Source organism: Oncorhynchus keta, chromosome 31 (assembly GCF_023373465.1).
Source record: "Oncorhynchus keta strain PuntledgeMale-10-30-2019 chromosome 31, Oket_V2, whole genome shotgun sequence".
NCBI lineage: Eukaryota > Metazoa > Chordata > Actinopteri > Salmoniformes > Salmonidae > Oncorhynchus > Oncorhynchus keta.
In genome coordinates this window covers 25,908,850-25,931,718 of record NC_068451.1, presented here as the reverse complement: position 1 = coordinate 25,931,718, position 22,869 = coordinate 25,908,850, and the positions used below count along the sequence as shown (strand labels likewise).

The 22,869-nt window shown below is 44.2% G+C and overlaps 2 protein-coding genes across 3 annotated transcripts; both read right to left on the bottom strand.

Moving 5' to 3' along the window:
- Nucleotides 1-803: 803 nt before the first annotated feature.
- Nucleotides 804-17,447, bottom strand: LOC118371230 (tyrosine-protein kinase STYK1-like). Its single transcript, XM_052489227.1, has 10 exons — nt 17,021-17,447; nt 13,692-13,747; nt 12,959-13,144; nt 12,306-12,674; nt 11,564-11,745; nt 11,360-11,440; nt 5,878-6,086; nt 5,746-5,786; nt 5,478-5,574; nt 804-4,375 (listed from the first exon to the last, which is right to left on the bottom strand). The coding sequence occupies exons 2-10, from the start codon at nt 13,744-13,746 to the stop codon at nt 4,183-4,185; spliced, it is 1,413 nt and encodes a 470-aa protein (XP_052345187.1). The 5' UTR covers nt 13,747; nt 17,021-17,447; the 3' UTR covers nt 804-4,182.
- A 222-nt stretch (nt 17,448-17,669) lies between these two features.
- On the bottom strand, nt 17,670-21,146 carry LOC118371233 (glutathione S-transferase kappa 1-like). 2 transcript variants are annotated; one of them, XM_052489250.1, is made up of 9 exons: nt 20,785-21,146; nt 20,642-20,666; nt 20,231-20,302; nt 19,860-19,924; nt 19,567-19,695; nt 19,270-19,415; nt 18,903-19,019; nt 18,653-18,746; nt 17,670-17,780 (listed from the first exon to the last, which is right to left on the bottom strand). In XM_052489250.1, exons 3-9 carry the CDS (start codon nt 20,266-20,268, stop codon nt 17,737-17,739), a joined length of 633 nt encoding a protein of 210 aa, XP_052345210.1. In that variant the 5' UTR covers nt 20,269-20,302; nt 20,642-20,666; nt 20,785-21,146; the 3' UTR covers nt 17,670-17,736. The 2 variants fall into 2 exon arrangements, with proteins under 2 accessions (XP_052345210.1, XP_052345209.1); XM_052489249.1 differs by having other exon boundaries at nt 19,860-19,941; nt 20,785-21,145.
- Nucleotides 21,147-22,869: the final 1,723 nt, after the last annotated feature.

Genomic DNA, 22,869 nt, shown 5'->3' with positions numbered 1-22,869 from the left:
TTCATGAGCTGAAATAAAAGATACCAGAAATATTCTGTATGCACAAAAAGCTTATTTTTCTCAAATGTTGTACACAAATTTGTTTATATCCCTGTTAATGAGCATTTCTCCTTTGCCAAGATAATCCATCCACCTGACAGGTGTGGCATATCAAGAAGCTGATTAAACATCACGGTCGTTTCCCAGGTTTGCCTTGTGCTGGCAACTCCAAAAGGTGCAGTTTTGTCACACAACAGAAGGCCACAGACATCTCAAGTTTTGAGGGAGTATGCAATTGGCATGCTGACAGCAGGAATGTCCACCAGAGCTGTTAGCAAATAATGTCAATTGCTCTGCCATAAACAGCCTCCAATGTCGCTGTAGGCGAGCAGTTTGCATTGTGAACAGACTGTTCCATGGTGGCGGTGGGGTTATGGTATGAGCATAAACTATGAACAACAAACACAATTGCATTTTACCGATTGGCAATTTGAATGCACAAATATACAGCAATGAGATCCTGAGGCCCATTGTCAGGCCCATTTTTTAAAAGGTATCTGTAACCAATAAAGGCATATCTTTATTCCTTGTCAATTAACATCCATAAATTAGGGCCTAATGAATTTATTTATATTGACTAATTTCCTCATATGAACTGTTTTTGTTCAGTATAATTAGCTCTGACTCTATAGTGGCATTTCAATGACTTGTAGGGTTCTCACTGCGCAATGATACAATCATTCAAGGCCAAATTCCTGTAACACCTGGCTTGTAGAAAAGTATTAAGTAGAAGTAGAAAAAAATGACAGAGTACTCCTGACCAATTCAGATGAGAAAAAGCATCACTGTGAACTGTTTTAATTGACATTGATAAACTTCTATCTTGATTCACATTGTGGAGAGTGTGCAAATGACGTGACTTCAGATGTGCTCATTTACAGTAGAACATCAACCACTGAACTCTGACCTTCCATATAGCTTGTACCAAATAGCCCACTCATTTATCCCACTCATTTACCATAGAACAAAAAATTGTCACAGTTCCGGTCTGCTTAAGGGGTGGCACCATGGCATTAGCGGCTGAGTCTGGTCTTCTTAATTTCATTGATTGTTTATGAACCAGAAAAAAGGAGTGAGTGAGATTTTGCTTCCTCTTCCGGGAGGTTTCATGATCACATGACCTGACCAGAACAAACTGGAGGCGCAACCAGGGTCCTGAGTTTTTCCTGTTCACCTTACGTGGTCAGGAGAATTCAACTCTGGTCCTACTTATGAGACAGGCGTATTTAAAGCTAGAATCATTAGTTGCTACATACATTTTTGGACATAAAATGATAAATGAAGTGTCACAAAACAACTTATAAACACCTTATAAACCTCTAATGAAGCCTGGTGTCTCCACCCATGTGTTCTTTCAGTCCCTCAAATCACAACAAAAAGAATGAATTCTAGTCATATATTATTACTCCTATTACACAATCATTTTGAAGACAAGATTTGTACACCTTCATAAACAGCAGTGATGGGCAACTCAAGTCCTCGGGAGCCGGAGTGGTGTCACTTTTCCCCATCCCTAGCAAACGCAGGTGATTAAACTAAATGTATTCTAAACTGAAGATCCTGATTAGTTGATTATTGGAGTCAGATACGTTAGCTGGGGGCTAGGACACAAGTGTGGCACCAATCAGGCCCCTGAGGACTGGAGTTGCCCATCCCTGATATACAGTATATACACTACCGTTCAAAAGTTTGGGGTCACTTAGAAATGTCCTTGTTTTTTAAAGAAAAGCATTTTTTTTGTCCATTAAAAAAACATAAAATTGATCAGAAATACAGTGTAGACATTGTTAATATTGTAAATGACTATTGTAGATGGAAACGGCTGATTTCTAGTGGAATATCTACATAGGCGTACATAGGTGTACATAGGCCCATTATCAGCAACCATCACTCCTGTGTTCCAATGGCACGTTGTGGTAGCTGATCCAAGTTTATCCTTTTAAAGGGCTAATTGATCATTAGAAAACCCTTTTGCAATTATGTTAGCACAGCTGAAAACTGTTGTTCTGATTAAATAAGCAATACAACTGGCTTTCTTTAGACTAGTTGAGTATCTGGAGCATCAGCATTTGTGGGTTTGTTTACAGGCTTAAAATGGCCAGATAAAAAAAAACTGTCTTCTGAAACTCGTCAGTCTATTCTTGTTCTGAGAAATGAAGGTTATTCCATGCGAGAAATTGCCAAGAAACTGAAGATCTCATACAACGCTGTGAACTGCTCCCTTCTCAGAACAGCACATACTGGTTCTAACCAGAATATAAAGAGGAGTGGGAGGCCCCGGTGAAAAAATGAGCAAGAGGACAAGTACATTAAAGTGTCTAGTTTGAGAAACAGACGCATCACAAGTCCTCAACTGGCAGCTTCATTAAATAGTACCCGCAAAACACCAGTCTCAAGGTCAACAGTGAAGAGGCGACTCCGGGATGCTGGCCTTCTAAACAGAGTTGCAAAGAAAAAGTCATATCTCAGACTAGCCATTAAGATGGGAAAAAGAACACTGGACAGAGGAAGATTGGAAAAAAGTGACAGACAAATCTAAGTTTGAGGTGTTCGGATCACAAAGAAGAACATTTGTGAGATGCAGAAAAAATTCAAATATGCTGGAGGAGTGCTTGATGCCATCTGTCAAGCATGGTGGAGGGAATGTGATGGTCTGGGGGTGCTTTGATTGTGGTAAAGTGGGAGAGTTTTACAGGGTAAAAGGGATCTTGAAGAAGGAAGACTATCACTCCATTGTGCAACGCCATGCCATACCCTGTGGACTGCACTTAATTGGAGCCAATTTCCTTCTACAACAGGACAATGACCCAAAGACCCTCCAAACTATGCAATAACTATTTAGGGAAGAAGCAGTCAGCTGGTATTCTGTCGATAATGGAGTGGCCAGCACAGTCACCGGATCTCAACCCTATTGAGCTGTTGTGGGAGCAGCTTGACCATATGGTACATAAGAAGTGCCCATCAAGCCAATCCAAGTTGTGGGAGGTGCTTCACGGAGCATAGGGTAAAATCTTTTCAGATTGCCTCAACAAATTGACAACTAGAATGCCAAAGGTCTGCAAGGCTGCAAATGAAGGATTCTTTGACAAAAGCAAAGTTTGAAGGACACAACTACCTGGCCTGATGACTCCTTGCTGTCCCCAGTCCATCTGGCCGTGCTGCTGCTCCAGTTTCAACTGTTCTGCCTGCGGCTATGGAACCCTGACCTGTTCACCGGACCTGCTACCTTGTCCCAGACCTGCTGTTATAAACTCTCTAGAGACAGCAGGTGCAGTAGAGATACTCTGAATGATCGGCTATGAAAAGCCAACTGACATTTACTCCTGAGGTGCTGACCTGTTGCACTACAACCACTGTGATTATTATTAACTGACCCTGCTGGTCATCTACAAACATTTGAACATCTTGGCCATGTTCTGTTATAATCTCCACCCGGCACAGCCAGAAGAGGACTGGCCACCCCTCATAGCCTGGTTCCTCTCTAGGTTACTTCCTAGGTTCTGGCCTTTCTAGGGAGTTTTTCCTAGCCACCATGCTTTTACACCTGCATTGCTTGCTGTTTGGGGTTTTAGGCTGGATTTCTGTACAGCACTTGGTGACATAAGCTGATGTAAGAAGGGCTTCATAAATACATTTAAAAAATCATAAAAAGTGAATTATTATTTATAACCTTGTCAAAGTCTTGACTATAATTCCTATTCATTTTGCAACTCATTTTATGTATGTTTTCATGACGTTTCTTCGTGACCCCAAACTTTTGAACAGTAGTGTACATCAGTGGAGCCTGCTGAGGAGAGGACGGCTCATAATAATGACTGGAATGGAGTGGAAGGGCTGGAATTGAGTGAATGGAATGGTATCAAACAAATGAAATTGATACCATTCCATTCCCTCCATGCTGGCCATTATTATGAGCCGTCCTCCCCTCAGCAGCCTCTACTGGTATACACGATCAACTACAAACAATCAACTACAAAGTTGACTCAACGATTGTGTCTGTTCAACTATCTTAAGTCTATGGTACAAAGACAAAAAGGGCAGAAGGAAATTAATATCTTTCTGGAATGAATGGAGGCATACATATATAAACATCCACCGTCGTCCCTCGGCATAGTGCATTTCGTTGGACGGCACAGCCGCCACTCAGAAAACAGTGTAGCTGTTGGACTCCCCATATCCAGCCTCTTGCAGGTACTGCTCGATGTTGATTGGCTCAGGCACCTTGAGGACTTTGTCGTTGGCACTCTTCTCTCCTGACTGGAGCTTGCGGTCAACCTCAGCCAATGTGGCGCGATCCTGCTCCTTCCATTGGCAGCAGGCCTTGATGATGGAGTACCTGTGAGAAGGGTGGGCGTGGTTAAGAGGGAATAGAGGTATATCTCAGTTATAAAGACAGAGGATAAAGAACATTGTATCTGTCTGTCCCATTATGGTGTCTGTGAGAGCATGGGCATGAACTAGTCAATTTTCTTCTTCTACTACTTCTATGAGTTGGTAACCAAACTGAAAGGGTGCACACTGCCACCTGGAGTGTGTTGTTTGAACAAGTATGAAGCCAAGGTTTGGGATTTACTGCCACCTGCAGTTATGGAATGTTTGCTCACAAGCACAGATGAAAGTAGAATTAATTTATTCCTGGTACGGGACCTCCTCTTAGTGCGTGCATAAATCATTTTACGTGCTTAATCATTACTTACATATAGAATCCCTATTCATTTAATAGGATCTCTGTGGATCTAGTCGTCAAAATGTGTCAATTAACTTTTACAATGTATTACCTTTTATTGTGGCATGAACACAACCTGTCATGATGTTTTCATCTGATTGTCAAACAATCCCTTCAAAGGGCTCCTTTACTAGGCTATCCAGGCACGTGAATCTGTTACACAACACCACAAAGTGTAATGACATAAGGCAAGAACTTATGCTTCCACTGCTGTCTGTTCTCATCTTGGTGTCGGACACTCATCTCTGCCTTGCCAAATGTTTGTGATCTCGTCGAACCACATCACATTTTGGCAATACCACCCATTTCCAAGTCAGTTTCGCTCATTTGTCATGCCTCTGACATTCGTTAATGATAAAAAGAGGTGGAAGGGCCTACATTTTTATTACATTTTGTTTTAAATATTGCAATATGCTCATTGGTGTTTTACCGCAACTATTTATTTTGCCAGGACACCATACCGCCTTTCCCCTGCTCATAAGTATATTTCCTCCTGATCACCTGGATGGAATTATGTGACCCTTCCTTAACCCATAGGAAGTCCCACCCAGTTGACTACTTCAAAATTGTGAAATTCCTCAATGGTGCTGCCCATACTAAAACAGGCTTTTAGGAACTAGAGTCCTCTATCTATCTCTTTGGTATCAGTCTAAAGAAGCCCCCTCTCCTGGCAATAACGCAGTAATAATAGTGATGTATAATGGATAGTTACAGTGAGTTGGAGCAGTTGGCTGGCTTTCTCAGTGTTTTCCCTCTCTGGTGAAACTGTAGAAGCTCGTTGACGGAGATATCTGAAAACGGAGCATCACCTGAGAGAGATTGAAAGAGAGAAAGAGGGGAGAGAAGGAAAGGTTAATGACACAAATTAGAGATTGTAGCTCAGAGAAAGAGATTATATCAGAATAAACGAGTGGTTGTTATGTGTATCATTGGCCAAAAGGGGCACTCAAAGTCAGAAGAATAGATTTCATGTAACTCACCCAAGGTTGCCATTTCAAACAACAAGATGCCAAACGACCAGCTAGTGAGAGAAAGACAAACATGTATCAGTGTATTTTGCATATCTTGAAAATTGATTGAAATGTCAGCATAGACCAAGTAGGGTAACTCACACGTCACTGCTATGATTGGCAGGCCTCCTAGCCAATAGCTCGGGGGCCTGCCATTTCTTCATGCCAGGAACTTCAGCCTGAGTAGCTCCCTGGGTATTCCTGGTGTAGACCCCGCCTAGTCCCCACAGCTTGGCCGTCAGCTCCCGGCTGACCAGTACGCTGTGAGCACGGACGTTGCCATGAAGAAGGTCTCGGCTGTGGAGGAACTCCTGATTGGATGACAGGGGATAACGTGAGGTCAAAGGTCAGAGGTTAAAGCTGTGGGACAGTGTCATATATCAACATTTGTAAATTATTCCCTTTCATTCAATTAGTCTCTAAAGTCCACAGTGACTTCGTCCTCTTGTTTCCTTTCCCTCTTCTGTACAGAATACACAGGACAGGTGCAGTACACCTCTGGAACTGCCAATCTGCGGCCAACAAGGCAGAGTTCATCTCAGCCTATGCCTCCCTCCAGTCCCTTGACTTCTTGGCACTGACGGAAACATGGATCACCACAGATAACACTGCTACTCCTACTGCTCTCTCCTCGTCCGCCCACGTGTTCTCGCACACCCCGAGAGCTTCTGGTCAGCGGGGTGGTGGCACCGGGATCCTCATCTCTCCCAAGTGGTCTTTCTCTCTTTCTCCCCTTACCCATCTGTCTATTGCCTCCTTTGAATTCCATGCTGTCACAGTTACCAGCCCTTTCAAGCTTAACATCCTTATCATTTATCGCCCTCCAGGTTCCCTTGGAGAGTTCATCAATGAGCTTGATGCCTTGATAAGCTCCTTTCCTGAGGACGGCTCACCTCTCACAGTTCTGGGCGACTTTAACCTCCCCACGTCTACCTTTGACTCATTCCTCTCTGCCTCCTTCTTTCCACTCCTCTCCTCTTTTGACCTCACCCTCTCACCTTCCCCCCTACTCACAAGGCAGGCAATACGCTTGACCTCATCTTTACTAGATGCTGTTCTTCCACTAACCTCATTGCAACTCCCCTCCAAGTCTCCGACCACTACCTTGTATCCTTTTCCCTCTCGCTCTCATCCAACACTTCCCACACTGCCCCTACTCGGATGGTATCGCGCCGTCCCAACCTTCGCTCTCTCTCCCCCGCTACTCTCTCCTCTTCCATCCTATCTTCTCTTCCCTCTGCTCAAACTTTCTCCAACCTATCTCCTGATTCTGCCTCCTCAACCCTCCTCTCCTCCCTTACTGCATCCTTTGACTCCCTATGTCCCCTATCCTCCAGGCCGGCTCGGTCCTCCCCTCCCGCTCCGTGGCTCGACGACTCATTGCGAGCTCACAGAACAGGGCTCCGGGCAGCCGAGCGGAAATGGAGGAAAACTCGCCTCCCTGCGGACCTGGCATCCTTTCACTCCCTCCTCTCTACATTTTCCTCCTCTGTCTCTGCTGCTAAAGCCACTTTCTACCATTCTAAGTTCCAAGCATCTGCCTCTAACCCTAGGAAGCTCTTTGCCACCTTCTCCTCCCTCCTGAATCCTCCCCCCTCCCTCCTCCCTCTCTGCAGATGACTTCGTCAACCATTTTGAAAAGAAGGTCGATGACATCCGATCCTCGTTTGCTAAGTCAAACGACACCGCTGGTTCTGCTCACACTGCCCTACCCTATGCTCTGACCTCTTTCTCCCCTCTCTCTCCAGATGAAATCTCGCGTCTTGTGACGGCCGGCCGCCCAACAACCTGCCCGCTTGACCCTATCCCCTCCTCTCTTCTCCAGACCATTTCCGGAGACCTTCTCCCTTACCTCACCTCGCTCATCAACTCATCCCTGACCGCTGGCTACGTCCCTCCCGTCTTCAAGAGAGCGAGAGTTGCACCCCTTCTGAAAAAACCTACACTCGATCCCTCCGATGTCAACAACTACAGACCAGTATCCCTTCTCTCTTTTCTCTCCAAAACTCTTGAGCGTGCCGTCCTTGGCCAGCTCTACCGCTATCTCTCTCAGAATGACCTTCTTGATCCAAACCAGTCAGGTTTCAAGACTAGTCATTCAACTGAGACTGCTCTTCTCTGTATCACGGAGGCGCTCCGCACTGCTAAAGCTAACTCTCTCTCCTCTGCTCTCATCCTTCTAGACCTATCGGCTGCCTTCGATACTGTGAACCATCAGATCCTCCTCTCCACCCTCTCCGAGTTGGGCATCTCCGGCGCGGCCCACGCTTGGATTGCGTCCTACCTGACAGGTCGCTCCTACCAGGTGGCGTGGCGAGAATCTGTCTCCTCACCACGCGCTCTCACCACTGGTGTCCCCCAGGGCTCTGTTCTAGGCCCTCTCTTATTCTCGCTATACACCAAGTCACTTGGCTCTGTCATAACCTCACATGGTCTCTCCTATCATTGCTATGCAGACGACACACAATTAATCTTCTCCTTTCCCCCTTCTGATGACCAGGTGGCGAATCGCATCTCTGCATGTCTGGCAGACATATCAGTGTGGATGACGGATCACCACCTCAAGCTGAACCTCAGCAAGACGGAGCTCCTCTTCCTCCCGGGGAAGGACTGCCCGTTCCATGATCTCGCCATCACGGTTGACAACTCCATTGTGTCCTCCTCCCAGAGCGCTAAGAACCTTGGCGTGATCCTGGACAACACCCTGACGTTCTCAACTAACATCAAGGCGGTGTCCCGTTCCTGTAGGTTCATGCTCTACAACATCCGCAGAGTACGACCCTGCCTCACACAGGAAGCGGCGCAGGTCCTAATCCAGGCACTTGTCATCTCCCGTCTTGATTACTGCAACTCGCTGTTGGCTGGGCTCCCTGCCTGTGCCATTAAACCCCTACAACTCATCCAGAACGCCGCAGCCCGTCTGGTGTTCAACCTTCCCAAGTTCTCTCACGTCACCCCGCTCCTCCGCTCTCTCCACTGGCTTCCAGTTGAAGCTCGCATCCGCTACAAGACCATGGTGCTCGCCTACGGAGCTGTGAGGGGAACGGCACCTCAGTACCTCCAGGCTCTGATCAGGCCCTACACCCAAACAAGGGCACTGCGTTCATCCACCTCTGGCCTGCTCGCCTCCCTACCACTGAGGAAGTACAGTTCCCGCTCAGCCCAGTCAAAACTGTTCGCTGCTCTGGCCCCCAATGGTGGAACAAACTCCTCACGACGCCAGGACAGCGGAGTCAATCACCACCTTCCGGAGACACCTGAAACCCCACCTCTTCAAGGAATACCTAGGATAGGGTAAGTAAGGGTAGGTAATCCTTCTCCCCCAACAAGATTTAGATGCAAGTGGCTGTTCCACTGGTTGTCATAAGGTGTATGCACCAATTTGTAAGTCGCTCTGGATAAGAGCGTCTGCTAAATGACTTAAATGTAAATGTAAATGTAAATGTACACTGACATACAGCAAACCTACCATGGAATTCAGCTGACCAAATCAATGCAGAGAAAGAAAATATATAAGCACAGGAAGCCACTGTGGAAAATACATAAGCACAGGAAGCCACTGTGGAAAATAAATAAGCACAGGAAGCCACTGTGGAAAATACATAAGCACAGGAAGCCACTGTGGAAAATAAATAAGCACAGGAAGCCACTGTGGAAAATAAATAAGCACAGGAAGCCACTGTGGAAAATACATAAGCACAGGAAGCCACTGTGGAAAATAAATAAGCACAGGAAGCCACTGTGGAAAATACATAAGCACAGGAAGCCACTGTGGAAAATACATAAGCACAGGAAGCCACTGTGGAAAATAAATAAGCACAGGAAGCCACTGTGGAAAATACATAAGCACAGGAAGCCACTGTGGAAAATACATAAGCACAGGAAGCCACTGTGGAAAATAAATAAGCACAGGAAGCCACTGTGGAAAATACATAAGCACAGGAAGCCACTGTGGAAAATATATAAGCACAGGAAGCCACTGTGGAAAATAAATAAGCACAGGAAGCCACTGTGGAAAATACATAAGCACAGGAAGCCACTGTGGAAAATACATAAGCACAGGAAGCCACTGTGGAAAATAAATAAGCACAGGAAGCCACTGTGGAAAATACATAAGCACAGGAAGCCACTGTGGAAAATACATAAGCACAGGAAGCGACTGTGGAAAATACATAAGCACAGGAACCCACTGTGGAAAATACATAAGCACAGGAAGCCACTGTGGAAAATACATAAGCACAGGAAGCCACTGTGGAAAATACATGGGGCATGTTCATGGTTTGATGGTTTGAACATGGGGCATGTTCATGGTTTGATGGTTTGAACATGGGGCAGGTTCATGGTTTGATGGTTTGAACATGGGGCATGTTTATGGTTTGGTTTGAACATGGGGCATGTTTATGGTTTGGTTTGAACATGGGGCAGGTTCATGGTTTGATGGTTTGAACATGGGGCATGTTCATGGTTTGGTTTGAACATGGGGCATGTTTATGGTTTGATGGTTTGAACATGGGGCATGTTTATGGTTTGATGAAGGGGGATGTTCATGTTTTGGTTTGAACATGGGGCAGGTTCATGTTTTGATGGTTTGAACATGGGGCAGGTTCATGGTTTGATGGTTTGAACATGGGGCAGGTTCATGGTTTGATGGTTTGAACATGGGGCATGTTTATGGTTTGATGGTTTGAACATGGGGCAGGTTCATGGTTTGATGGTTTGAACATGGGGCAGGTTCATGGTTTGATGATTTGAACATGGGGCAGGTTCATGGTTTGAACATGGGGCAAGTTCATGGTTTGATGGTTTGAACATGGGGCAGGTTCATGGTTTGATGATGGGGCAGGTTCATGTTTTGTAAATGGGGCATGTTCATGTTTTGTAAATGGGGCAGGTTCATGTTTTGTAAATGGGGCATGTTCATGTTTTGTAAATGGGGCATGTTCATGTTTTGTAAATGGGGCAGGTTCATGGTTTGATGGTTTGAACATGGGGCAGGTTCATGGTTTGATGGTTTGAACATGGGGCATGTTTATGGTTTGATGATGGGGGATGTTCATGTTTTGTAAATGGGGCAGGTTCATGGTTTGATGGTTTGAACATGGGGCAGGTTCATGGTTTGAACATGGGGCATGTTTATGGTTTGATGATGGGGGATGTTCATGTTTTGTAAATGGGGCAGGTTCATGGTTTGATGGTTTGAACATGGGGCAGGTTCATGGTTTGATGGTTTGAACATGGGGCAGGTTCATGGTTTGATGGTTTGAACATGGGGCATGTTCATGTTTTGTAAATGGGGCAGGTTCATGGTTTGATGGTTTGAACATGGGGCAAGTTCATGGTTTGATGGTTTGAACATGGGGCATGTTCATGTTTTGTAAATGGGGCAGGTTCATGGTTTGATGGTTTGAACATGGGGCAAGTTCATGGTTTGATGGTTTGAACATGGGGCATGTTTATGGTTTGATGATGGGGGATGTTCATGTTTTGTAAATGGGGCAGGTTCATGGTTTAAACATGTTGATTTCTGTGACAGAAACATGTGGCAGAAACACATTAAGCCAACATATTACCATAGTCTACTCACCAGAGCAGAGGCTACCTGTTTGGCCATGGTAAATATACGTCTCTCTGTGATCTCACATGGAGGGTCCCCGCCCACACCATCCTTACATAACACACAAAGAGAATCAATTTATACCGCAAAACATCCTTATCACAAACAGCTCCTAATTTTACTATAAATAATGGGCTAGTAGAGACAATGTCTCATCGGTAATGTGGTTCCTACCTGTCTGCACCGCCACAGGAAGCTGAGCAGATCTCTGTTCTCTAGCTCCTCAACAACGGTAACTAGGGGCACACGCAGAGAGACCACGCCCAGGAGCTCCGGCAGGAAGGGGTGTGGCCCCAGCTGGGACAAGAAGGAAGCAAAGCCCAGGAAGTTGTGCCTCTCTGTGGCGCTCGCAGAGTCTGAGGGATAGGAGGAGGAGATGAAGATGAAATTGCCTGCCAACATGCTGTGCGAAAACGGCCTTCCCAAGCCTTTGATAAACAACTGCTATGGCTGAACATATTTTGTCTTTATCTCAAAGCCTTGAAGCAGATTTGCTATACCAGTTGGTAATTACATTTCTGAAAGGGAGGTCAGAGAAACAGGTTGTAGAGAGACCAGTTTTACAAAGTAAACAGTTGCTGTAATTATGGTGGTGATTGTCTAACAATCCACAAGCACCAGCCACACCTATTGAAACTAGGGAAGAAACTGCCTAATGACGCTGTTCCCCCATTCAATGGCTCTTTACAGTGGCTGTTTCCTCACTTTTTCACCATGCTGGAAAATATTGAAGTAACATGCTTTGACCACAAATTCTACCTTACACTAATGTCAACCCTAACTTTAACCCTTACCCTAACCCTAAAGTAGTTCTGACTATATCACCACTTTGGTATGCTAATACACTGCTTATAAGCCATTATTAAATAGCTTGTTTCAGTAGTAGCTGTTTTTCATCTCCTCCCACTCCTCTCACCGTTGAGCACTCGGAGCACAGCGTTCCTGTTGTCCATGCGGGCCCTATAGAGAGAGACAGCCTTGTCAGAGCGCAGGGAGAAGGCTGCGGGCAGCGAGGCCACTAGGTTGAAGGACTCTGGCAGCCTCTGGCGAGGCAGCTCCCTGGGCTGGACCATAGGGGTGAAGGAAGTTGTGAAGGACTGGGGTGGGGGGCTGGACGGGGAGGATGGGGTAAAGGTCTTGGGTGGGGGGATAGGGGGGAGAGAGGGAGTCCTCACAGAGGAGAGAAAGTTTGAGGAGGGGTGGGAGTGAGTTGGGGAGAAGGTAGAGTAGGAGGGGGCATCGAGAGAAATAGTCTCATGTTCCAGGGGGTTGATACCCAGAGGAGCTGCGGAGTGGCAGGGAAGGATGAATAGAGAGAGGAGGGGAGGACAGAGAGAGGAAGAGGTTATTACCTGACGTTTAGAAGTAGATAGCTACATTATAATAACAGGCTTGATTCTGTTCATTACTAGCCTGTGCAAATAGAATAAGCGCCTATGTTGTTGACATAGACAGAAACATACACACTCATTACCTCAAATTACCTACAGTGTTTCACTATGAAAACAGTCTTTCAAAGTCACATCCTTGAGCACAAATACACATACACACATACACACACACACTCACCATCAATGCCGTGCAGTTGTCTTCTGGAGCGCTGTGATCTGGACGTGGCCACAGTGTTCTGTGGTCGGATGCGGTCCACCTTCTCAGGACAGTACCGTAGCAGGATGATGAAGACCAGCACGACCAGGAAGCTAGCCAATAGGAGGATGGGCACGATGATCACTTCTTGCTCGTACACACTGATATCTGAGGAACAGATGTGAGCATTAAGACAACGAAAAGAGATAACTGTGTGTGTGTGTGTGTGTGTGTGTGTGTGTGTGTGTGTGTGTGTGTGTGTGTGTGTGTGTGTGTGTGTGTGTGTGTGTGTGTGTGTGTGTGTGTGTGTGTGTGTGTGTGTGTGTGTGTGTGTGTGTGTGTGTGTGTGTGTGTGTGTGTGTGTGTGTGTGTGTGTGTGTGTGTGTGTGTGTGTGTGTGTGTGTGTGTGTGTGTGTGTGTGTGTGTGTGTGTGTGTGTGTGTGTGTGTGTGTGTGTGTGTGTGTGTGTGTGTGTGTGTGTGTGTGTGTGTGTGTGTGTGTGTGTGTGTGTGTGTGTGTGTGTGTGTGTGTGTGTGTGTGTGTGTGTGTGTGTGTGTGTGTGTGTGTGTGTGTGTGTGTGTGTGTGTGTGTGTGTGTGTGTGTGTGTGTGTGTGTGTGTGTGTGTGTGTGTGTGTGTGTGTGTGTGTGTGTGTGTGTGTGTGTGTGTGTGTGTGTGTGTGTGTGTGTGTGTGTGTGTGTGTGTGTGTAACACTTACTACAGATGGTGTCTCCTGGTTGACAGCGGGAGTCCGCTTCTGACATTGAAGACATTCTAACAACAAAGCAAGGCAAAGTGGGTAAAACATGAGGCCTTGTAGGTTACAACATTGTACAGTACCAGTCAAAAGTTTGGACACCTACTCATTCAAGGGTTTGTCTTTATTTGACTATTTTCTACATTGTAGAATAATAGTGAAGACATCAAAACTATGAAAGAACACAAAAAAGTGTTAAACAAATCAAAATATATTTTATATTTGAGATTCTTCAATGTAGCCACCCTTTGCCTTGATGACAGCTTTGCACACCCTTGGCATTCTCTCAACCAGCTTCAAGAACAACAGTCCATCATCATTTTAAGACATGAAGGTCAGTCAATCCAGAAAAGATCAAGAACTTTGAAAGTTTCTTCAAGCTCACTGGTCACCATAGCAGCACCCACCCGTAGCACGCGCTCCAGCAGGTATATCTCACTGGTCACCCCCCGCCAATTCTTCCTTTGGCCGCATCTCCTTCCAGTTCTCTGCTGCCAATGACTGGAACGAACTGCAAAAATCTCTGAAGCTGGAGACTCTTACCTCCCTCACTAGCTTTAAGCACCAGCTGTCAGAGCAGCTCACAGATCACTGCACCTGTACATAGCTCATCTGTAAATAGCCCATCCAATCTACCTCATCCCCATACTGTATTTATTTATTTATCTTTCTCCTTTGTACCCCAGTATCTCAACTTGCAACTTTTCATCTTCTGCACGTCCTAACATTCCAGGTTTTAATTGCTATATTGTAATTACTTTGGCACCATAGCCTATTTATTGCCTTACCTCTCTTATCCTACCTCATTTGCACATGCTATATATAGATTTTTCAACTGTATTATTGATTGTATGTTTGTTTATTTCATGTGTAACTCTGTGTTGTTATGTGTGTCAAACTGCTTTGCTTTATCTTGGCCAGGTCGCAGTTGCAAATGAGAACATGTTCTCAACTAGCCTATCTGGTTAAATAAAGGTGAATTTTTTTTTTTATGTGCAGTCGCAAAAACCATCTTGCGCTATGAGGAAACTGGCTCTCATGAGGACCGCCACAGGAAAGGAAGACCCAGAGTTACCTCTGCTGCAGAGGACAAGTTCATTAGAGTTAACTGCACCTCAGATTGCAGCCCAAATAAATGCTTCACAAAGTTCAAGTAACAGACACATCTCAACATCAACTATTCAGAGGAGACTGCGTGAATCGGGCCTTCATGGTTGAATTTCTGCAAAGAAACCACTACTAAAGGACACCAAAAAGAAGAAGAGACTTGCTTGGGCCAAGAAACGCGAGCAATGGACATTAGACCAGTGGAAAATCGGTCCTTTGAGATATTTGGTTCTAACCTCTGTGTTTCTGTGAGATGCAGAGTAGGTGAACGGATGATCTACGCATGTGTGGTTCCCACCATGAAGCATGGAGGAGGAGATGTGATGGTGCTTTGCTGATGACACTGTCAGTGATTTATTTAGAATACAAGGCACACTTAATCAGCATGGCTACCACAGCATTCTGCAGCAATACACCATCCCATCTGATTTGCACTTAGAGGGACTATCATTTGTTTTTCAACAGGACAATGACCCAACACACCTCCAGGCTGTGTAAGGGCTATTTGACCAAGAAAGAGAGTGATGGAGTGCTGCATCAGAAATCCTAGCCTCCACAATCACCCGACCTCAACCCAATTGAGATGGTTTGGGATGAGTTGGACCGCAGAGTGAAGGAAAAGCAGCCAACAAGTGCTCAGCATGTGGAAACCCCTTCAAGACTGTTGGAAAAGCATTCCTCATGAAGCTGGTTGAGAGAATGCCTAGTGTGTGCAAAGCTATCATCAAGGCAAAGGGAGGCTACTTAGAAGAATCTCAAATATAAAATATATTTTGATTTGTTTAACAGTTTTTTGGTTACTACATGATTCCATATGTGTTATGTCATAGTTTGGTGTCTTCACTTTTATTCTATAATGTAGAAAATAGTACAAATAAATTCAAAACCTTGAATGAGTAGGTGTGTCCAAACGTTTGACTGGTACTGTATGTCAAGAGATGATATTCAATCAGGTTTAAAACAAGGTTTCAGTGGCAGACAGCTCAGTGCCTGGGAGAGGAATATTCACGTAACACATCCTCTGTTTATTTTTTTCCCATGATGAAAGGTCACACTTACACACATAACCCGCTTAAACATTAAAACACAAGAACGGATGAATCACATGAATGATGAACAACATCATCCTCACATGATGGCCAGTAATAGTGAGTTTCAAATCCTCTGTTTATAGTGGACTAACTAGATCAGATCCTGTGATGTGAATTAAGATTGAGATTATGATCACTTTATTCGTCAGGTGTACACAAAGTCCAACTGAAATTGGACTTCTGTTTTATCCCAACCACTCCCCCCGAAAGACACACGAGACAGATGTTTCCCCTTGCAGGAACCTAGCAAGTACCCTCAGAGATTCTCACAATCAATCTGAGGTGTGCCTAGACACTAATACAACTTGTGATTATCATAGACACACACCCAGTCACCTCCAATTTATTCAGAAATTGTACTAACTTAAAGGAAACCAATTGTACTAACTTAAAGGAAACCAATTGTACTAACTTAAAGGAAACCAATTGTACTAACTTAAAGGAAACCAATTGTACTAACTTAAAGGAAACCAATTGTACTAACTTTAAGGAAACCAATTGTCCTAACTTAAAGGAAACCAATTGTACTAACTTAAAGGAAACCAATTGTATTAACTTAAAGGAAACCAATTGTACTAACTTAAAGGAATCAAATTGTCTCTTTGTCCTGTCAAGTCTCTCTATTCTGCTCTCTCAAACTCCCCTCCCCGTTTCACTCTCACACACACAGCTCATTGTAGCTGTGAAGGCAAAATTATATGCCCAAGCTTCACAAAAGGGCACAACCTGGTATGAAGCATCACGTTGCAGGACCAATGCACATCTGTACACCTATGTGACACAGCATCTGGGGCTTCTGCCTGGTTTGGCATTAACACGTTACTACTGTTTTACTGCAGGCCAACTATGAAAATGTGTCTCCCAGTTACACAAGGAAACTAAATCTCCCGAACCACCTGTGTGTCAGTGCAGTGATTACTTAACTTGTCCGGCTGCATTTTTTCAACCAAGTAAAGCACAATGACACACACTCAGAGGAACACGCACAATCGCTCTCTATCGCGTATATACAGTAATGGAACCAAGATCTAGTTCAGACAAATTATAAAACAATCACATAGACAAAGTAAACACACAGTGTAGTCATCTTACCTCTCTCCCTCTGTGTGTGTGTGTGCCTCAGACCTTAAGAAATAAACCTTAACAATCCAGTGATATAATCATTGGCCCTTTCCGTCACAGAAAGCAACACATTTCATAGTTCCGTCAGTGTGTGTAGTCCAGGGTTAGTGTCGTGGTTTCTCTCCCATTCTCTCTCCTCTCAGGGGGTTTGTCAGGCTCACGGGATTACGGTTGTGCGGCTCTGTGTTTGTGTAAGTCACACGTTCAGTGTCGTCTCAACCCCGCCCTCATCACCTGCACTCCAGCCATCTTTCTCTCCCACCGTTTCTCACTCCATTTCCTCCCTCATCCAGGGAGTCTATCGTAATATTAAACCAGTTTAGTGGACTTCTCTCTGTAGAAGTTATTTCCCTCCTTATTCTGTCTTGACCTGTCAAACTCTCGTTGTGTTTGCTAGCCCTTTGTCAACTATCTTTTGTCTGGGGAAACAGGTCCTTCCACTTCTTTCTGTCCTCTTCCTTTTGTGTTGCATATCTGGCATCTAATCTTCCTAAAGCCTTGCTTGTCCTTACATGTAAATGTCAGGTTTCTTTGTGGCAGTAAAAGTGATTAGTGAAAAGACAGTCATCTATTTCAAAGAATACATTTCAGGCAGATTTAGAAAAAAGACAATTTCAAATCATATCTATAGTATTTATTAATCTTAATGAATTCCATACATGACAGTCCCAGTTTCATGTTTCAAGTCACAGTTTGGCAGCAGCAGGCTGGGGTCCCATCCACTTCTCTCCTAGAAGACAGAAGGATACGATTGGATAAGGTCTGTGCTGAGGTGAATCTTGATGGGCTCAAAGAGATGATAGTAATGATATTGGAACCAAAATTCAAAACAATAGAATCTACCATATTTAGCAACCAGGACGAAATAATGACTGTCTTGTGTGTTTACATACCGTTTGATAGCTAAATATATCAAAAGACTGAGGTGCATGACATAAAACGTGCACAATGACATGTGCCGTATTACAATAAGATGTACAGTATTGATTGCAGTCCTGTGGAGATCAGTTGGTAGAGCATGGCGACAGGGTTGTGGGTTCCATTCCCATGGGGACCAGCACAAAAAAAAGTATTAAAATGTATGCACTCACTACTGTAAGTCACTCTGGATAAGAGAGTCTGCTAAATGACGTAAAATTCCAAATTGCTGTAAGTATATAGCCTACAGTAATTGTTATCTTAAAGGTTGACTTTGGACACAAAACGGTCAAACTCCGCCCCTTTCTCAATTTGGGGTGTGACTTTGGTGGTTCGTTGATGCGTCATTCTGGTCATGCGCACCCCGCGACTGACGTAGCTAGTTCGTTAGCTAAGCTAGCCTGTAACTCCTCCAGTATGTGTTGACCTAATATCACAGGATTCGTTTTTGGACAGACGCTATAGAGATCGGTAAGAAATGGCACTTATGTACCTAAATATTGTATTCATCCAAATTGTATTTGTTTTTAAGCATTACATGCCCTGGTATAATGGTTCATTGATAAGTCATATTGGTTAAAGTCTATTCTATAATATGCTATTTGTGAATATTCTGATGCAGCCAAAGTGGGAGTTTATGCAGGAACATGACATCTTATGATGCCAGAGGAAGTGTGGGCTCACCTATGCAGTGGGCAATGAGCTCAAACCGGTCAGAGCCAAAGAACACCTCCGCCTTTCCATTCACATGACACACAGCCAGAGGAAAACCAAAGGCCTGAGGTAGAGAGTACAGAGACAAGGTGAGATAGCAAAAGAAGTGAATGTACTGATGCTGATGGCTGCTATTATCATTAACAGCCATCTAAACCATCTACATGTATGGGGTGGGGTTGGTTGGGAGGGAACAGGGAGAGGAGGGGGAGACACTGACCCTATGGTCCAGTGCTTCCTGGGTGGATCTCTTCAGCTTGTCTTTGATTTCCTTAGAGGTGGACAGTTTCAGCAGCTCTTCCACCTCACAGGCTGAGAGCCCCGCCTTCATGGCTGCCTGGAAAAAAACATGAATCACATTAAACAAACAACCTGCAATGTTCAACTCCGTCACGCCACCATCTAACCAGACCCAATCTCAAAATGCTCTAGGAGGATTATGCCCTCCACTAGTGCAATTACATTAGTGTTGGGAGATAGCACTTATTTAACAGATATTATATGAAAGGCACATGTGACTAACACTAGACAGATGAATGGAGAGAAGCCTTGAACTCAAGCTACAGCGACTGAGTACTTCCAGGTACCTCAGAGAGTGATGCAGGCTGGGTAATGTCTTTGTCTTGGCTCCAGATCCTCATCCACAGCTCCCGTGACACCTGCTCTACCTGCTTATCTCCTCCCACCTCCCTCTCCTGTACCGCCGCCACAAAGCGCATGGCAGACAGCGAGCCTGGGACAGACAAATACAGTGGGGCAAAAAAGTATTTAGTCAGCCACCAATTGTGCACGTTCTCCCACTTAAAAAGATGAGAGAGGCCTGTAATTTTCATCATAGGTAGTACTCTTCAAATATCCAGAAAATCACATTGTAAGATTTTCACCTTTTTTAAACATGGCCTCAAAGGGGTCAGCAGGGGGACTGATGGGGACCTGGAAGTACTGGGCTAGACGGTGCAGGTCTGTGGTCATATACAGGAACTTGTTTGGGACCAGACCTGGGGGCTTATTACCTGGAATACAGGATAAAAGTACAGACTTTACATCACAATGCAGATGACTTAATAATGACTAATGACTTAATGGCTGACTGACAACATGTGCAATGTAAACATAACAATCCATCCATAGCCTATTGTGAAGCCTGGTTTGTGTAATGTTGATCTTAGCTACTTACCTGATCCTTGCATGATGCCACCCAGGAACGCAGGACGTAGTTTAAGGTCAATGTTCCACACATTTCTGTAACGGCACATGACCTAAAGATCGGATACATGCATGCACAATGATCAGTCAATGCATATAACTCTACGTCTGAAATTTAAAAATGTACAATCTTAAGCCGAGCTGCCCATCCCTCTTCCTGGAGATCTACTGTCCTGTAGGTTTTCAGTCCAACCCTAGTTTAGCATACCTGATTCAGCTATTTAAGATCTTGTTGAGCAGCTAATTAGTAGAATCAAGTGTGTTAAATTAGGGTTGGACTGAAAACCAACAGGATAGTAGATCTCCAGGAAGAGGGTTGGGCCCTGATGTAAAGACACTAACCTCAAAGCCAAGCCATGAGTAGGGAGAGACCACGTCATAAAACAGTTCAATCACTTTCCTAGAACTTGCCATCTGAAGGATTTTTTTTTGTATTATTGCAACAATAATAACAATATTACACATCAATACAGGGACAATGAAATACTAGAACACCATGCAAACCCCCCCGAAAAAAATATAATTCAGGACATCATTAATGTGTGGATACAGTAACATCCGTGTAACATTGTTATCGCACTGCAAGTAAAAACGTTCCTGTAGCCAAAAGATGTAGCTAGTTGTAACATTCGTGTAACATTGTTATTCCAAGTAAAAACATTTCTGTAGCCACAAACACTTAGTTATAACGTTATTTTGTGGGGTAAATTAAAACGTTCTATCTTACGTCATTGTAAATTATGTGCACGTTACCTTTGACCACCAGCTAGATGTCCGTCTGTCAAAGAAAAAACAGTCAAAGTTCAACCATTGAAAACATTCAAATGCACTTTGAACTCTGAATGTTTTCAAGTTTAGAAATGAGTACATATGCACCAAAAGATCATTCAAATTACCCGTGCAAAAGTCAACAACTTTGTTCTTTCGTTGTGTATTTCAAGGATACATGTAAACTAACAATAAAGACGCTAATTTGGAGCCGCTTTAGATAACGCGAATAGAATTAGCTGCAGTCTAGCGCGCAGTGCTTCTGGGTCATTGGTAGATGGGATACATTGTGTTACATTACGTTTAATAAAGTAGTTTTACTTTCTAAAGTAGTTTTACTAGCTAATCCTAATCCTTTTCCTAACCTTAACCTAATTATCATAACCTGCTACGTTAATTATCATAGCCTGCTGCGAAAAGTAAATTATAGTAAATTGTGACATAAACTGAAACCGTGTTTGTTTATTTTATACATTCTTCTTCAAATTTTATTGGCGAATCGCAACCAACTGATATGTGCATACACTGCCACCTACTGCCCTGGAGTGTGATACCGGTCACGACCTACCGTACCACTAGACATTCTTCTACCGCTTTGCTCGTTTTGATACAAAAACACTGCCCTAGTTTGCAGCCATCCACTAAAAATATAAAGTGCAACATGTAAAGTGCTGGTCCTATGTTTCATGAGCTGAAATAAAAGATCTCAGAAATGTTTCATACTAAAAAAAGCTTATTTCTCTAAACTGTTGTGCACAAATTTGTTTACATCTGTGTTAGTGAGCATTTTATCCTTTGTCAAGATAATCCATCCACTTATCTCAGTTGCTAGCTGTGCCACTAGAGATCCTGGTTCGAGTCCAGGCTCTGTCGTAGCCGTCCGTGACTGGGAGACCCATGGGGCGGCGCACAATTGGCCCAGCATCATTCGGGTTAGGGGGGGTTTGGCCGGCTGGGATGTACTTGTCCCATCGCGCTCTAGCGACTCCTGTGGCGGGCCGGGCGCATGCACGCTGACACGGTCGCCAGGTGCACGGTGTTTCCTCCATCACATTGGTGTGGCTGGCTCAGGGTTAAGTGGGCATTGTGTCAAGAAGCACTGCGACTTGGTTGGGTCGTGTTTCGGAGGACGCATGGCTCTCGACCTTCGCCTCTCACAGGAGTTGCAACGATGCGACAAGACTGGAGCTACCAATTGGATACCACGAAATTGGGGAGAAGACAGTATTTCTGTCTGAAACTCTCATTCTGATTGACTGGGCCTGGCCTTCCAGTTGTTGGGCCTGGCTCCCAAGTGGGTGGGCCTATGTCCTCCCAAGCCCACCCATGGCTGCGCCCCTGCCCAGTAATGAAATCCACAGATTAAGGCCTAATTCATTTATTTCAATTCACTGACTTCCTTATTATTTTTCTTAAAACTAAATTGTTGGTTAAGGGCTTGTAAGTAAACATTTCACGATAAGGTGCATTCAACGATCGCTGCAACTGTACATAGTCTATCGGTAAATAGCCCACCCAACTTTACCTACCTCATCCCCATACTGTTTATATTTATTTACTTTTCTGCTCTTTTGCACACCAATATCTCTACCTGTACATGACCATCTGATCATTTTGTCACTCCAGTGTTAATCTGCAAAATTGTAATTATTCGCCTACCTCCTCATGCCTTTTGCACACAATGTATATAGACTCTTTTTTTTCTACTGTGTTATTGACCATGTGTAACTATGTGTTGTCTGTTCACACTGCTATGCTTTATCTTGGCCAGGTCGCAGTTGCAAATGAGAACTTGTTCTCAACTAGCCTACCTGGTTTAATAAAGGTGAGAAAAAAAACGCATGTGACAAATCAATTTTGATTTGATTTTATGTACTAAAGTCGATTTCATCCACACTTGCGTTAGTCCCCTCACGTGGTGATTGGCATTTATGCTGTGACAATGAAAAGGCAGAAGATAGACCTACAGTAGGTTTTAGCAGGGACGTTGGGTAGGATGACCTGATTTGTAACTATGAAAATCATTTTGTCAAACAGATTGCGAACCCAAAAGAGTACATTTAATTCTAGAGGGGATACAAAAAAATATAAAACAGTTTGGGTAGAGTGTAGGGGCAGTTTTATGGAGTATTTTCTTCGGGAGATTTTATTAGCTATTTACTTTATTTAGTCTGATTAGTGGAACAATTCTCATTCTTAACAATGGGCTAAAA

Coding starts and splice junctions, on each gene's coding strand:
- LOC118371230 (XM_052489227.1), bottom strand. CDS start 13,746: ATGTCTTCAATGTCAGAAGCGGACTCCCGCTGTCAACCAGGAGACACC. Junction 11,441..11,563: donor TCCTGTGGCGGTGCAGACAG/GTAGGAACCACA, acceptor GTGTTATGTAAG/GATGGTGTGGGCGGGGACCC. Junction 4,376..5,477: donor GCCAACTGCTCCAACTCACT/GTAACTATCCAT, acceptor CCCTTCTCACAG/GTACTCCATCATCAAGGCCT.
- LOC118371233 (XM_052489249.1), bottom strand. CDS start 20,302: ATGGCAAGTTCTAGGAAAGTGATTGAACTGTTTTATGACGTGGTCTCT. Junction 18,747..18,902: donor AGGAAGCACTGGACCATAGG/GTCAGTGTCTCC, acceptor TCTCTACCTCAG/GCCTTTGGTTTTCCTCTGGC. Junction 17,781..18,652: donor GCTCATTGCCCACTGCATAG/GTGAGCCCACAC, acceptor TCTGTCTTCTAG/GAGAGAAGTGGATGGGACCC.